Below are 16,444 nucleotides of genomic sequence, written 5' to 3'. Positions count from 1 at the left end.
ACTGGGGATGGCCTAATATTTTCTTAACAAAAATGAAAACTTTCCTGACAATGCTATCATGAGGCCCAGTTGTTCGGGAGAGATCTGTTCTAGGGTCTTTAGCACTATTCTGGGTACAATTTAAAAGTTAGGTTCACAGATGCAAAAGTACCCCTAGACCGTATATCTGCAATATCTATGTGCTTGAAACCATTGACATAGATTCGGGAAGCAAGACCACATATTCTCTTCCGAAAATGCTTTTTACAACCAGTTGAAAATGCTCATCTACACCAGTGGATCTTAAACTGGGCCTCAGGAACCATTTAGCCCATGAATTTTTCCAGACTATTTAATGAATGTGTGCAAGATATATTCGCAAACAAGTTCCATCCTAACACGTCTCATGCCTAATCTTTCTGAACATGCTGAAAATGAGTAGTTGGGTTGGCCACAAACATTAAACCGAGTCCCAATGTTCCACAAGGAATATAGGGCAATCAAACATCTACTATAATAAAACGCACCCTCAACGTTCTGAGGACACTGACGTCACTGCAGGCACTCAGACACCGGTTCGTAAGTTCATGGTGGTGAAGCCAGAACACTCACCATGTCTCCATGCCCCGCCCTCGCATCACACATGATGACGTTGAGGTCGGAACATGTACACAACCACGCAAATGAAACACGTGTTTCCCTACTCCTCCCCTTCCAACGAATCGCAGCCGCTGAGGGCGTGCCCATCACCCCCCCCTTTTGCGCCATCACCCCGCCCCTTTAACGCTAGCACCCCGCTCCCGGTTGCTCCCTCTTCCACCCATCACCTCCCCTCCCCTTACGCTACTATCCCTGGTGGCCTAGAGGCACCTGTTCGCTCGGGGCAGGAAAGAAAGAGCCCCCGCTTTCCTGCCCGGAGCGCTGCTGCTAGCTGCCCTGCTGCATCCTCTGTGAGTCGGGCTCTCTGCATTTCAAAATGGCCGCTGAGAGTTGAAGCAGCCTCGTGAGACTTCAACTCTCGGCGGCCATTTTGAAACGCCGAGAGCCGGACTCGCACAGGATGCAGCAGGGCAGCTACCAGCAGCGCTCCGGGCAGGAAAGAGGGAGCTCTTTCTTTCCTGCCCTGAGCGAACAGGTACCTCTACACCACCAGGGATACTAGCGTAAGGAGAGGGGAAGGGAGTCCCGTGCCCGCTAGCACCCGTTTCATGACAGGCAGAAACGGGCCTTTTTTACTAGTCATATATAAAGCACATAAACATTAGAGTTCTATAGGTCATACCTGAGTCATATGCATAGTCAGTCTGCTCTTGTTTGATCAACATGTTGGCTGGGTATGTGTGACCTCTGTTGGCGTTCATTTGGTTTGCCGGCTCATACAGTGGGTCATGATATTCCTGTTTAAAGCCTTGTTGTGGGTAAGGAGGATGAGGTTCTGACACCTGGCGCTGGTAAGGGACTGGCGATTCCCGACTCATGCCCTGAGAGGAAGGAAATGAATGGCACATCTCCACAGGCTGCTGGTATCTGGAATTAAAAGGAAAATTGAATCACCAAAGGAAACAAGTTTCTCTTGAGCTATAAAATCAGTTTTGTCTCCATGAGATCCCCAGATTTTGGCCACATTTTTTCCCATCATTAAAATAACAAGCACAGTACTGGCCTTCTATAGGACTGCCACATGTAGTTTTAGGAATTAAAGGGTCCTTTTACTAAGGTGGATGTGTGTTTTGGGCGCGCACAGAATCATTTTTCAGCACACCTATAAAAAGTTCTTTTTACAAAATTACTGCCAAAAATGGACGTGTGGCAAAATGAAAATTACTGCGTGTCCATTTTGGGTCTGAGTCTTTACCGCCAGCCATTGACCTAGTGGTAAAGCCTCACACGGTAACCTGGCAGTCATGACCTATGAGCGTCAAATGCCACTTGGCATACGCCCAATACATGCGTCAGAAAACTATTTTTCAGACGTGAATATCGGATGCGCACCACAAATGAAAGTACCACAACAGCCACGTGGTAGGTGGGTAGTAACTCCATTTTCGCACACGTAGACGCTTAATGCGGTTTAGTAAAAGGGTCCCTAAACCTTTTGGCCAATTTTCGTTTTGAATTTGCAACCCAAAGCAGTGTGGGATTTCTAGTAACTACTTCTGCCTATTAAAATCCGTGCTGCAGAACCCATAATGCACCAAGATAGGGTTCTCAGAAATCCAGGACTGGCTTATACTCGCTCTCTCCTGGAAATGAGAAGCATGGCATGTCTGCTTCTACGAGAGAGGAAGCAGACTCTCTCTCTGCCCACTGTCAACCCTCCCCCCCCCCCCCCCCCCCCCCCCCCAATTTCCCTTGCACATGGCCCGCTACCCGTGTTCCATGAGGTAATCTCGTGTAGGAAGAGACTGGGAGGATGATCCCTGAGGACTCATGAAGCTCCGGTCCTGTCTGGAGAAGTGTTGAAGGGGGGACATCTGTGATGCCCCCTGAGTTGGTGACTTGATTCCAGCTTGTCTGTTTTGATCGTAGGCACTGCAGACATCAACACAGAAAAATAATACAACCTTTATGTATTTCGTAAAATTCATCTGTATAACAAAATGCAAATATTCAGCACATAGTAATACTCTTACCAAATATGACAACTTATTTGCTGAATTGAAGTGAGAGGCAGTTACACGTGGCCTGAAAGTAAGCTAAGAATTCTTATTTACCAATTCACACCAATTTTCAATACAAAAAACGAGGTATTAATTTGGCATCAGTCCTGTTCCAAGTCATGGAATGACTGTTTTGGGAGACTCAACTACATAAACACACCGATTCCCAGGCGGTTGCCAACTGTATCTCAAGGTCTAAGCAGCCTTAACAAGGCATCAGCTCAAGTGGGCCTAGATAAATTTGAGCAGCCCCTAAGCCTGAGAAATAGTTCAGAGTCATTCCTGATGTGTTTGTAACTGATTTCTGAACGATCGCTCAGGCCTAGATGCTACTCAAGTTAACTGGCCTGTTGGGGCAGGACACCTTCTGAAGGCTGTATAGGCCTTGCATTTTCTCTCAGACTCCCTTTGAAATGGTCATACCTAGTATAAAGGCACTGCTCGCCATTGCGATACTGGAACTGCTGCTTGAGGCTGCAGGACAAGGCCTGATCCAAACAGGGACTCCGCTGTTCCTTTTTAATTTTGACTGGAGGGCTGTGGAAAACTACTGGAAAGAAAAAAAAAATAAATAAATATGGCTCGTTAACACTTCTTGATGTGACACACAGACAGCCTCTGCAGCCTTCAGTGGCATTTTCCTTCATCAGCATCCCAGTTACTCTGCTTAGACAGCAATGAAATGAAATGTTCTTGTTCAGCCCCACAGACTCTCTCTTCAGTGGGAACATTTGTGGTTCGAACATCAAAACCATGCTTTATTGAAAAGACCCACAATGAGATAGAGTTTGAACACCTCTTTGGAGGGCCTGCAGTTTGAAGGCCCAGATAAGTGATGTTTTACAATGGGCCTTGAGAGGACACATTTGAATCTTATGACCTAAGCAACACTCCAGATCAACAACATTTCTGGAGTGGGTGCAAACAGTCCATGACTTTGGGATCCACAAAATAATGGAGTCAGGCAGTAGACAAGTCACTACATGCAAAAATACTACATGAATACTCACTAGGAATGTCCACTCAAGGACAGGATCTGGTCAGTCCTAGACTTAAAGAATGGTAGAATCAAACAAAGATCTTTTTTCTCTGTCCCCTATATGGCAAGACAGGTTAGGATGGGCTGGAGGGTTTCGATGGTAACTCCAGCAGTTGGAATGTTAAGGACAGTGCCCTGAAAACGGCAATGAAGCCAGGGTGAAATATTTTTACACCACATTCATTGTTGGTTTAATCATGAACTCATGAGTGCGACCCGTTAGGAAGACTGGATGGACCATTCAGGTCTTTATCTGCCATCATCTACTATGCTAGAAAGCGCAAGCTAGACTCTGGCATAACATTAATCTTTTACCGATTAAATGACTATCAGGAAAATTTTATTCTGTTCTTTAAGAGTTTTCTAAAATACATACACACTTATGTGCAGTTTCAGCTCTAAATTAACCAGATTTAATTAAAATGAAAGAAAGCAGGCAGAAAACAAGGCAGAGGCTGATCATTCTAGGTATTGCCTTACATAAGTATTGCCATACTGGGAAAGACAAAAGGTCCATCAAGCCCAGCATCCTGTTTCCAACAGTGGCCAATCCAGGTCATAAATACCTGGCAAGATCCCAAAAAAGTATAAAACATTTTATACTGTGAATCTGAGAAAATGTTTCTTCACTCAACGTGTAATTAAACTCTGGAATTCGTTGCCAGAGAATGTGGTAAAGGCGGTTAGCTTAGCGGAGTTTAAAAAAGGTTTGGACGGCTTCCTAAAGGAAAAGTCCATAGACCATTATTAAATGGACTTGGGGAAAATCCACTATTTCTGGGATAAGCAGTAAAAATGTTTTGTACTTTTTTGGGATCTTGCCAGGTGTGACCTGGATTGGCCAATGTTGGAAACAGGATGCAGGGCTTGATGGACCTTTGGTCTTTCCCAGTATGGTAATACTTATGTACTCCTCTTTATATAGTTTTGAATCTAAGAGGCATTTTTTAAACAAGCTCTTTGAAGCTGATTCAGCAACCTATGCAAGTATTCTACTTCCCCACACCTTAATTAACACTTAATTGAAGTCGCTGGATGTGCTACCTCTCCAGCAGCCGAGGAACAGAAAATAACTGCCGGAGAAATGTCCTCTTCTCTAGGAACTTCTCAGAAAGTTTTCTTTTCTGTGATCCACCTGAAATATGGACTACTACTACTTAATGTTTCTATAGTGCTACTAGACGTACACAGCGCTGTACATTTCAACATGAAGAGACAGTCCATGCTCTACAGAGCTTACAATCTGCACACTACAGAATGACACGTGGACAAAATGTGTCCCCGCCCCGTCTCCATGGGTTCCAAAAATTGGCTATGTGGTGAGGTAACTCTTACCACATGGCCATGCGGCAGGGAGCCCTTACTGCCACCCACTGAGGTGTAAAATGAGTTCATCTTGTTGGGCGGGCTGGATGGACCGTGCGGGTCTTTGACTGCTGTCATCTGCTATGTTACTGTGTTACTATATGGTGGTTGGGAGGCGGGGATAGTGCTGAGCAGACTTATACAGTCTGTGCCAGAGCCGGTGGTGGGAGGCGGGAGTGGTGGTTGGGAGGCGGGGATAGTGCTGGACAGACTTATACGGTCTGTGCCCTGAAGAGGACAGGTACAAAGTAGGGTATACACAAAAAGTAGCACATATGAGTTTATCTTGTTGGGCAGACTGGATGGACCGTGCAGGTCTTTTTCTGCCGTCATCTACTATATCTCCATCCCTACCCCATCCCCGCAGGCCCCGTCTCCGTCTCATCCTCGCATGCCTTGTCTCCATCCCTCTGTTCTCATCTGCAGAAGCCTCGACCACTTATGATTTTATATTTAAATCTTTTTATTGAAGTATAAAAAGGAATATGCTATGCAATTGTTATGTATAAATTACAAATAGAAAAACAATAACTAGCAGCTATTATAAACCCTCCCATCACCACCACCCTCTACCCTTCCAACCCCAATAGCCGACTTCTAGTACCCCAAAGAATCCTAATCCACCCTGTTACCCAGGGGTACAAAATACAACCCGTTCTGTATACCCTAGAGGGGAGATGTTTTAATCTGTGGACGAATAAGAAGTCATCAACAATCTCAGGATTCAGTCTAGCTCTCCTGTCTTCCACAATCCTCCTGCAACAGAAGAGGTGCTGGTAGCGGGATGCACAGGATCCCCCATGCAAATTTTGCTAGCTATGGCCACCATGTTGGCTTGTTTTTCCAAAAAATAAAAATATTGTCATCTGCAAACAAACATAAGTAACAGTCCAGTTCATTAACAGGCTTCAAAGTAGAAAGTTTGTCCCCGTCCCAGTGGGCTCTGTCCCCCTCCCATTGTCATTCTCTACTGCATACCACTGCTATCCAGGTCCCACAGAACCTGGAAAACATCTTCTCTTTGTTCCGCTTGTATTAGTAATCACTGTGTCCTGAGAGATCTCAGTGCCACTGACATTGTTCACTAATGTACTGCTTCCCCCCCACAATGACTCATCTTTCTTAGCAAAAGTCCCTGATGACAGGCAACGCCTAACACTTTCCCACTAATGATGTAACAGAGCTGCTTTCATTTCTGGGGAGTGATGCAATGCAATTCAGTCCTGAAGTACAACCACTGCCTCCCCCCATCTCAACCCGATGCCATCCTAGCTCTGTAAAACAGGATGCAAGATACACAGTCTGGTATGGTTCTGTCGAGTTTTGGGTAGTGAACTGTGACTCAGGGTGTTCTGGCTACCAAATTAAGGTTTTCCTTAGTAGCCACCTCCAGTTCGCACATGAATCTAAGTGGAAGCTGGAACATGCCAATAACCCATCAGAAAACAAAAAAACAAACAAACAAAAACTTACTAGATATGCCATGTCCACTATATTGACCTACATGATTGTGTAAATCTGGCACAGAAAACCAAAATATGGTCAAGCCTGGCTCAAGGCATGGACCAGGTGAGGCACTGGTTTACGGCACCAAAAGCCTGCCTTCCCTGCAGTGACCAAATTTCTATCTCTGGGTCTGGCAACCCCTCACCCCCCCCCCCCCCCCCATCTCTCAGGTCACCCCCTACCCTTGTCTACCTTTAAATGCAGTTTCCTCCTGAGCACCAGCAGCGCTTCACCAGCTCCGGAACCTTCCCTCTGCTATGGCCCGCCCCACTTTGATGTAATTTCCTGTTTGTTCAAGGTGCTACGTTCCCTCGAGTTGACCCCAAATAATGGTTTCATTAAAACAAGCGTGCATGACGCGACAGAACAGGTTAGGCAATGTGAGACCAGCATGGGACAAACGCTTCAGCTGGCGGGGTTTGGGGACCCCCACCAGTCAAGGTACCTTCGTGAAGCGGCAGCGGGGGGGGGGGGGGACTGTGCCCCCCCCCTCCCGTCGAGTTCCGGCTACACCCCTGCTGTAGGCACCCCAGCCAGTCAGGTTTTCAAGATACCCTCAATGAATATTCATGAGATATTTGCATGCCCTGCCTCCGCTGTATGCAAATCTCTCACGAATAGTCATTGTGGATATCCTGAAAACCTGTCTGGTTGGGGTGCCTCCAAGACCAGGTTTGGGAACCACTGCCTTACTGGATGAACTTGGTGGGTTATTCCCAAGGGCGTAGCCATGGGCGGGCCCAGTCCCAGCCACTTTCCCTCCCAACCTTTCGCCCACCCAACACCCCTCTTTGATGCTGCCTTTTCTCCTGCGAATCCGGATACGACCGTCCGGGAGCGTTCAGCGTTGCCTGCCTGCCTGCCCTGAAATTCTTCTCCTCCCCGCCACTGCCTCGGTCCCTGCAGCACTCTTTTTTTCGCCCGTCAATGGCAGCACTTCCATTCACACAAGCATCTGGCCCTCTCTGATGCACTTCCTGTTTACGTAGGGCCGGATGGACACGGCAGGGGGGGTTGCGGAGCTGCCTGTGTGAATGGCAGCGTAGCTGGCGATGGGCAAATAAAAGAATGCTGCAAGGACCGAGGCAGGCAGGCACGCAAGCAAAGCTGAATGCTCCTGGACGACCGTACCTGGAACCGCGGGAGAAAAGGCAGCGACAGCGAGGGATGTTGGGTTGGGCTGGGGCAGGATCAGGAAGGCAGAACTGCTGGACGTGGGGTGAGGATGGGGGTGGGGGAGGGATAGTGCTGCCGGACTTGTGGGACGGGATCTGAATGGAAGGGAGAGAGTTGCTGGAGGTGGGAGGAAAAGGAGGCGGGGATCTGGATGGAAGGGAGAGAGAGGAGAAAGGGGCTGGACAAGGGAGGAAGAAGAAGAAGGGACTGGAGAGAAGGGTGAGAGCTGATGGACATGGGAGGAAGAGGAGGAGGGACTTGATGGACGGGAGAGAGCTGCTGGATGTGGGAGCAAGAGGGGGCTGGAGGGAAGGGGGAGGAGAACTGGAGGGAACGGAGAGAACTGCTGGTACAGCACAATGGGAAGGGAAACAGAAATACCAGACCAAGGAGATGAAGGAAAAGGGAACAAATACTAAACCTTCAACAAGGCCTACAAAAAGAACCCATAACTACAAAACTACCTCACCAACCCACCCAGTTATTAAAGGCCACCTTCTACACTATCCTGCTTAACACCTTCCTTCTCTTTTCCCTTACTTTATCGCTTAACATTACTAATTGTAATTGTACAGATACTTATATCTGATATCCTGGAATGAACAGGTCATAACAAAACTCTGTAAGCCACATTGAGCCTGCAAATAGGTGGGAAAATGTGGGATACAAATGCAATAAATAAATAAACCTACAGTGTGAGGGAGGAAGGGAGGGCAGGCAGGGAATCAAGCAACCAAACTAGATGCTGGAAAGGGGAGGGAGTGAGAGGGAGAGAAGCTGGATGGGGATGAAGAGAGGGGAGAAGCTGGACAGAGAAATATAGGGACACAGAGAAAGGGAGCTATTAAACATGGAGGAAGATAGAGGTACAGAGATGGAAGAAGATGGATAGTGGACATGGAGAGAGAGAGAAGAAATATCAAATGGACATGAGACCTTGGTGAGCGACTTAAGAGAAGACAGAAGGATGTTGAAACCAGAGCCTGGGACCAACATGACTTGAAAAATAAAATGAGCAGACAACAAAAGGTAGAAAAAAAGAATTTTATTTTTCTATTTTGTGACTAGACTATGTCAGATTTGAAATGTACACCCTGCTAGATATGGCTGTGGCCCAAGGCAGAAATTTGAGAGGGGACACAAAAGCTTACTAACAGGCTGCACCTGCTTCAGCTTCCAGCTAGCCTGGGGTTCTCTCTGGCTAGGGGGCCAAACCCAGTTGCCCTAGTTGTACCTCCCCTAACACTGTCTCTTGCATGTGATTTTGCACAGTATAGGAGAAAATGCATCTCTTTAGATTTCTCTGTGCTGTGCTAAATGCAAGGTCTGGCCTCTGGAATTTTGATTTAATTTGTTTAGGGTTTGTGGTCACTTATTCTGTATTTGGCATTTGTGTTCTGTGTGTTAGCATCAATTTTCTATGTAGTATTCTATAGTACTTTGGCTTGTTCACTTTTCTTCATAGTTGTATTGATATTTTAGGGCCCCACTGTAATATTTAGGGCACATTTGGGGGAAGCATGTGTGTTGGCGGACCGTGGCTCAGTGCACCCTCTTATATTTCCCCTAGCTCTCAATGTGGCTTGCAGCCACTGAGGCCAACACTACTACTCCCATTGAAGTTATTGGGAGTGGGGTAGGTGTGTGGTAGGAGTTGGGGCGTGGGCAGGGCATATCAGGTGGCAGGTGTTTCTCTAGTGCCCATCCATCCAACCTGCTGGCCCACCCAAAAATTGCCTTCTGGCTATGCCACTGGCTATTCCTTACTACTACTACTTAACATTTCTAGAGCGCTACTAGGGTTACGCAGCGCTGTACAAATTAACAAAGAAGGACGGTCCCTGCTCAGAAGAGCTTACAATCTAAAGGACGAAATGCCAAGTTGGGGTAGTCTAGATTTCCTGAGTAGAGGTGTAGTGGTTAGGTGCTGAAGGCGACATTGAAGAGGTGGGCTTTGAGCAATGATTTGAAGATGGGTAGGGAGGGGGCCTGGCGTATGGGCTCAGGGAGTCTGTTCCAAGCATGGGGTGAGGCGAGGCAGAAAGGGCGGAGCAGGGAAGGGTCTTCACCTGCCATCATTTACTATGTCACCATGTTTCAGTAGTGCTGGCTGCCTGGCTAATGTTAGATGTGCCAAATGGGAAGTTTTTCAAAATAAATCCTTAACTATTCCAGAGGTGGGAGCCATCTACTTTGAACACACTTCTGCTCCGTTCCAGATGTTCAAGCTCCCACTTTATATTGCAGAAGTTGTAAACACTTATTAGCTCACTTCCAGGGGCTGGAGAAAATCACCCATGTAGAGATTTTTTTTTTTAATGCAACGTTTTATCCTGAAGGCTTACAGACTCTGGATAGTAACATCCTACCCTTGACTACCTTACGTCCAGACATCCAAAAAAAAAAAAAAAAAAGCTAATTATAAACCAGGCAATTTCAAAGACTCCTTAAAGATCAGAGAGCTGGGTGTGGTCTGCTGCAGTGTCTTCGGGCCGTTTGACATTTCAAAATTTGCAAGTAAACACACGACTCCTACACAAACTTTTCTCTGGCAGAATTATATAATAGAGGGAAACCTGGGGAGAAATGGGAAAGTACTGAATGCTCTAAAAGGCAGCTCAAAGAGCAAATGGCGGGATACCAGTGCCTCCATGGGCAGATGATCAAAAGCCCCGCACTGTTCCAAACAGCGCTGGAACAGCACGGGGCTTTACCGCACCTATGATCAGAGATAACCGCACGCAATTCTCACTGATCATGGGGTAGAAGTGTGGGAGGATTGTGCCCGGGCCACACTTGACAATCCTCCCGCACTTGTTTGACAGGTCTGAGCTGCCAAAAGCCCAGACCTGTCGAACACAGGGGCTGGAAGTCTATGGGACCACCAGACCCCAACTACTCCTGCCCCGAGCCAAGTGAAACAGGGACTGGAGGTCAGGCGGACCTCCAGTCCCCTCGACCCCCCCCCCCCCCCCGACACAGGTTCAGGAGAGGCTGGAGATCCGGTCTCCAGCCCCCCTAACCTCCCCATCATCCCTCCGATGTCCCTGGTGGCCCAGTGGGCTGCGGGTCAATCCCTCTCCCCCAACCTGGTGGTCTACCGGCCCTTCCTCATCCCCTACCTTCATTTTCCAGATGGCGCCAATGGAAGAGGAGGGAGGTCACTTCCCTCCTCCAACTGAAGGTAGGGGGGAAGGGAAGGGCCACTAGAACACCAGGTGGGTGGGGGGATTGACAAGCGGCCCACTGACCAATCAGGGATATCGGAGAGATACCGGGGGGGGGGGGGGGGTTGGGCGGGCTGGAGACCCACCTGGAATACTGGGAAAGACTAATGGAAAAAAAATTATCAGGTAAGATCTAATTTCTCCTTCCATTACATAGCTTCCAGAAATTGTAGGCTGTTCAAAAGCAATCCCTAGAGTGTGTGAGATCCTGGCACCACCACCCTGAGGGCCAAAGTCCCAAACCTGGCTTCTGAGCATGCTGCAATATCCACCCTACACTGCTTGGCAAAGGTATGCAGCATCGACCATGTCACTGCCTTGCAAATATCTTCCAGACACAGTAAGGTAGTTTCCGCCTAGGATGTCGCTGTACACCTCATCAGAATGAGCTCACAAGGCCTGAGGAGCCTGCTTCCCCGCAAGCAAATAAGCTGACGCAATATTCTCCTTCAGCCATCTAGCAATTGTGGGCTTGGAAGACATGAGGCCAAGCCTTTAACAAAAAGCACAGTCTGTCCATTTGCAAAACTAATTTGTGACTTCCAGATATCTAATGAGGACTCTATGCACATTGAGAAGCTTCAAGGAAGAATGCAGAGCCTCTTCATCCTCTCTATGAAAACATAGTAACATAGTAGATGACGGCAGAAAAAGACCTGCACGGTCCATCCAGTCTGCCCAACAAGATAACTCATATGTGCTAATTTTGTGTATACCCTACTTTGATTTGTACCTGTGCTCTTCAGGGCACAGACCATATAAGTCTGCCCAGCACTATCCCCGCCTCCCAACCACCAGTCCCGCTTTCCACCACCGGTTCTGGCACAGACCGAATAAGTCTGCCCAGCATTATCCCTGCCTCCCAACCACCAGCCCCGCCTCCCGATCTTGACTAAGCTCCTGAGGATCCATAGAAGCTCCACAGATTGATTGAGATGAAATGCTGATATGCTGATATCACTTTCAGAAGAAAGGACAGAGCCGTGCACAGGAAGAGCCTTGACTCTGACAAGCGAAGAAAGGTATTCCAACAAGAGAGCCTGAAGTTCCAAAATGTGCCAATTCAGCCATCAAAAATGCTCTCTTTAGCGCAAGATCTTTCAAGAAGGCCTTCCAGAGTGGCTCAAAAGGAGGCTTCTGAAGCACCCAAAGGACTAAATTAAGGTTCCAACTCTGGACAAGGCGTATGAAAGGAATGCCGCAAGCAGCCTGCTCCCCATAAGAATTGAACGATATCTGGGTGAGCTGCAAGAGATGTGAAACTGAGCATGTACCTGGGAGAGAGGAGGACACACGTGCCCCACCAATGCTCAGTTTTCATGCATGTGTGTGGACAGTGGGAGGTCTAGTACAGGGGTGACAGCCTATAAAAAGTGCAATCGAGACAGAATGTCGGTGGAGAGCCTCTTTGGCTGGCGGAGCCTGGTAATCCCTGCCAGCAGCCAAAAATATTGTCCCGTTTCCTCCCCCAAGTCCATCTTAATAATGGCTTATGGACTTTTCTGTTAAGAAATTATCCAAACCTTTTTAAAACCCTGCTAAGCTAACTGCCTTTAACCACATTCTCTGGCAATGGAAGGGGGAATGCCTGCAGATTCAAAGATGGCATCTTGCAACCAAAACCTTATTCTCCAACCTAAACTCACCCTGGAAACATAGCTAGAAGCGTGTGCTTTATTAATCCCAAACCAAATTTTTAGTTCCTTTGAAAACAGCCAGGCCAATCTACCCAAACCAATGGCCAATTCTACACTCTGAATTTGAGGTGCAAAAACATACCCTATGACCTTGCACCTAGTCAGGCAAATACGTTTCCCCCTTACTACAGAACCGACTGAATTGCACCAACATGGACATCAAGTTAATGAACCAGCCTGCGTTCTGGGCTTCCCAGAAGGAGACACTATGGCTGCAATTCTATAAAGGACGCCAAAAAGTTAGGCGCCCAAAATCTAAGGCGCTAAGCTAATCTTTTATAGCAGCATCTAATGCAGTCGAGTGCCACCACTTGCAGGAGCTCTACGGCAGGTATAAATGTGAACACCTAAATGAAGCAGTTTGGCGCCCGACAGTACTCCATAAAGCGTGTCTCAAACTATCGGAACATCCACGCCTCTCTCGTATGAGCAACTCTTTCACGGTTATGCGCTAGAATACTGAAGCATCAAGTTCTAGAGAATAGCGCCTAAGCGTGCTTGGGTACCTAACTGCCGTGTTTCTTCCGTTTTGACGTTTAAGTTACCGTTAGTTTCTGTTTGAGCACCAGAATCAGGCACCTACTTTTTGCAAGGTCTATAGAATTGACCGGTAAGTGTTAATATACAGTGTTGCCAGTATACACAGTACTGTACACATAGGGAGGTTAAGCGACTTGTCCCATTTCACACAGTACAATGCCAGCACCTCATCTTTCACAGCATGACAAGCCCCCATCACCCATTCCAACAGCTCCTGCAACTTTCACTTTGCTCTGACAAATGTCTTCCACTTCACCGTTATGAACGGCAGTGCCCCCACCTCCCTAGTCTTCAAGGGTTAACCACTTCCCCACTGCACAAGCCGAAGCATGCAGCTATTCTCCTGCCTGCCCGAGGCAGACCTGGACTCATTCCACAACGAGGGAGAGGCAGGGATGAAAACAAAATAAAATACACCGACATCCGCTCCAGCTGCCAGATATAAAGAGAAGATTCAGCACCAACTAACAGAGCTAGGGACCACATACTGGCAAAGGGACCAGGGTGGAGGCGTGTCAGTTTACCCAGCAGTGAGAAGTACATTCTCTGTCAGACTCTGTTTTATTCAAGAAAAGTTTACCTCCCCCCCCCCCCCCAAAGGCATAACTTAGGAAAAGTTTATTTTCAGGAAATAGTTGCTCGCACATGTATTGCACACCTACATACAGGTGGAACAGAGATGCCATCCGAAAAGGCTGATCCTGCATGTGGTGGGACGAAAGCAGGATTGGAAATGGGGAGGGGGGGGGGGGGGGGGGGGGAGTCAAATCAGAAATACAGCTCCAGGCATGCAATGAAACAAAACCAGGACTGACCAGCCTGTTCGACTGGGAGCAGTGGCGTAGCTACGGGGGCCTGACCCCGCCAAATTGGCTCTGGGGACCCCTGCCAGCCGAAGCGTTTGTCCAACGATGGTCTCAGCCACATTCCCTTCCCTGCTCTTCCCCTCACGTCGCATGCATGCTCGTTTTAACAAAATTGAAAATGAGCATGCACACGGCGTGAGGGGAAACGCAGGGCAGGCATAAGTACAAAAGTATTGCCACACTGGGAAAGACCAAAGGTCCATCAAGCCCAGTATCCTGTATCCAACAGTGGCCAATCCAGGTCACACACTACTAGAAATCATTTCTATAGCGCTACCAGTCGTACGCAGCGCTTCACAATTGAACATGAAGAAAAGACAGTCCCTGCTCAAAAGAGCTTACAATCTAAATCAGGACAGACAGGACCAAATAAGGATAAGGGTAAGACAGACAGAAGGACACATAGGGAAAAGGAACTACTGAAGAGAGGAAGACAAGATAAAGGTTACGAGCAAGTGACAAGTTAGGAGTCAAAAGCAACAAACAGGTAGGCCTTTAGCCCGGATTTGAAGGCGGCCAGGAATGGAGCTAGTCGTAACAGCTCAGGAAGCCCATTCCAGGCATAAGGTGCGGCGCGACAAAAGGAACAGAGTCTGGAGTTAGCGATGGAGGAGAAGGGTGCAATTAGGAGAGATATGCCTAGTGAACGGAGTTCCTGGGAGGGAGTGTAGGGAGAGATGAGGGTGGAGAGGTAGTGAGGGGCTGCAGAGTGAATGCACTTATAAGTCAATAAGAGGAGCTTGAATTTTATATGGAAACGGATAGGGAGCCAGTGAAGTGACTTCAGGAGAGGGCATAACGACTTTGGCGAAATATTAGTCATGCAGCAGAATTTTGAACAGATTGAAGAGGAGAGAGGTGGCTGAGTGGAAGACCTACGAGAAGCAAGTTGCAGTACCTGGCAAGATCCCAGAAAACTCAATACGTTTTATGCTGCTTATCCCAGAAATAAGCAGTGGATTTTCCCCAACTCAATTTAATAATGGTTTATGGACTTTTCCTTTAGGAAGCCGTCCAGACCCTTTTTAAACCCCACTAAGCTAGCAACGAATTCCAAAGTTTAATTACATATTGAGTGAAGAAAAGGTTTCTCCAATTTGTATTACATTTACTACTTTGTAGCTTCATCGCATGCCCCCTAGTCCTAGTATTTTTGGAAAGAGTAAACAAGTGATTCACGTCTACCCATTCCACTCATTTTATAGACCTCTACCATACCTCCCCTCAGCCATCTCTTCTCCAAGCTGAAGAGCCCTAGCCACTTCAGCCTTTCCTCAAAGATGCTTCAGCTGGAGGGGTTTGGGGACCCCCGTCAGGCAAGGTATGTGAGGAGGCGGGGGTAGCAGGCCAGAGTGCACCCTCACTTTGGGCTCTGGAACCCCTCCACGTCGAAGTCTGGCTACGTCACTGACTGGAAGTGAGATGGCAACTAACTGGGAATAACCTGCCATCGTGTGCCATCACTTCATGCCTACTCTATAACTGAACGTAGTTTAAATCCTAAATGCTTTCCAATTTGATCTCAAGGGCCATTTGCAACATTTCTTTGTAGGCACCAGAAGAACTTACTTTCTAAGGGGGGTTCCTTAGACAACAGGAGGAGCCATGAGAGACAAACACTGTTTCCCAGGTTCACAGCCCATTGCTCTTCACTGTACAGTCTGGAAGCCAGAGGTGGCTCACATCAACCTGAAATGCACCTCCCTGACTTTCCCCCCCTACTACATCCTCCCCTTACCTTCTCCAGAAAACGTGCTGCTAGTGATGCGTTCACAGTTACCATTTCGTCACATGACCGAGGTTTGAGCTGGGCAATGCCCAACCCTCACACTACGGTAAGACTGTGAAAACAGCATGGGAGTTTGGCTACCATGTGGCCAATGCTCAGAGTAATGAGGTGCAAGTAGAAATCAGAAGAGCTGTGGCATAGGTGAAGGGGGATTAATAAACTGGCATGAAGGGGATGTGGTTAAGGTTATCAAAACACCTTGGTACTGTCCCCAGATTTGTATACGAGTCTCCTATTTGTCTTCTACTACATCAGGCGTGTCCAAAGTCGGTTCTCAAGGGCAGCAACTCAGGTTTTCCTGATTTCCCCAATGAATATGCATGAGATCTATTTGCATATTCACTGGGGAAATCCTGAAAACTCAACTGAACGAGGGCTGAGATTGCACCCCGGCCCCCTACAGTATGCAAATCGTCTCCCACTGGGGATGGGTTGGGGTGGAGCATCCTGCGGGAAGCAGTTTTGGCTACTAAACAGTTAGGATGATTGGCAACCACAGAGATGGTATAGCAGGGCTGGCTTGAAAAAGAGAACCACAGTGGGGAGATGCAAAGACCTAAAGACCTCAGAGAACAGGAAGAGAAATAAATGACTAGGAAG

General features: G+C 47.6%; 1 protein-coding gene across 1 annotated transcript in view; it reads right to left on the bottom strand.

Annotated features, from left to right (window-relative positions):
• ETV4 (ETS variant transcription factor 4) overlaps nucleotides 1–16,444 on the bottom strand; it is a 125,114-nt gene that overhangs the window by 40,906 nt on the left and 67,764 nt on the right. Inside the window, exons 6-8 of the mRNA XM_030220966.1 lie at nucleotides 3,063–3,189; nucleotides 2,350–2,511; nucleotides 1,262–1,506 (exon numbers count right to left, since the gene is read on the bottom strand). Coding sequence (XP_030076826.1) covers nucleotides 1,262–1,506; nucleotides 2,350–2,511; nucleotides 3,063–3,189 — 534 coding nt within the window. The remainder of the gene's footprint in view (nucleotides 1–1,261; nucleotides 1,507–2,349; nucleotides 2,512–3,062; nucleotides 3,190–16,444) is intronic.

The sequence above is a fragment of the Microcaecilia unicolor genome, chromosome 12 (genome assembly GCF_901765095.1).
Source record: "Microcaecilia unicolor chromosome 12, aMicUni1.1, whole genome shotgun sequence".
Taxonomy (NCBI): domain Eukaryota; kingdom Metazoa; phylum Chordata; class Amphibia; order Gymnophiona; family Siphonopidae; genus Microcaecilia; species Microcaecilia unicolor.
The sequence above is the reverse complement of the archived record's forward strand: the minus strand, read 5'-3'. Positions and strand labels throughout refer to the sequence as shown.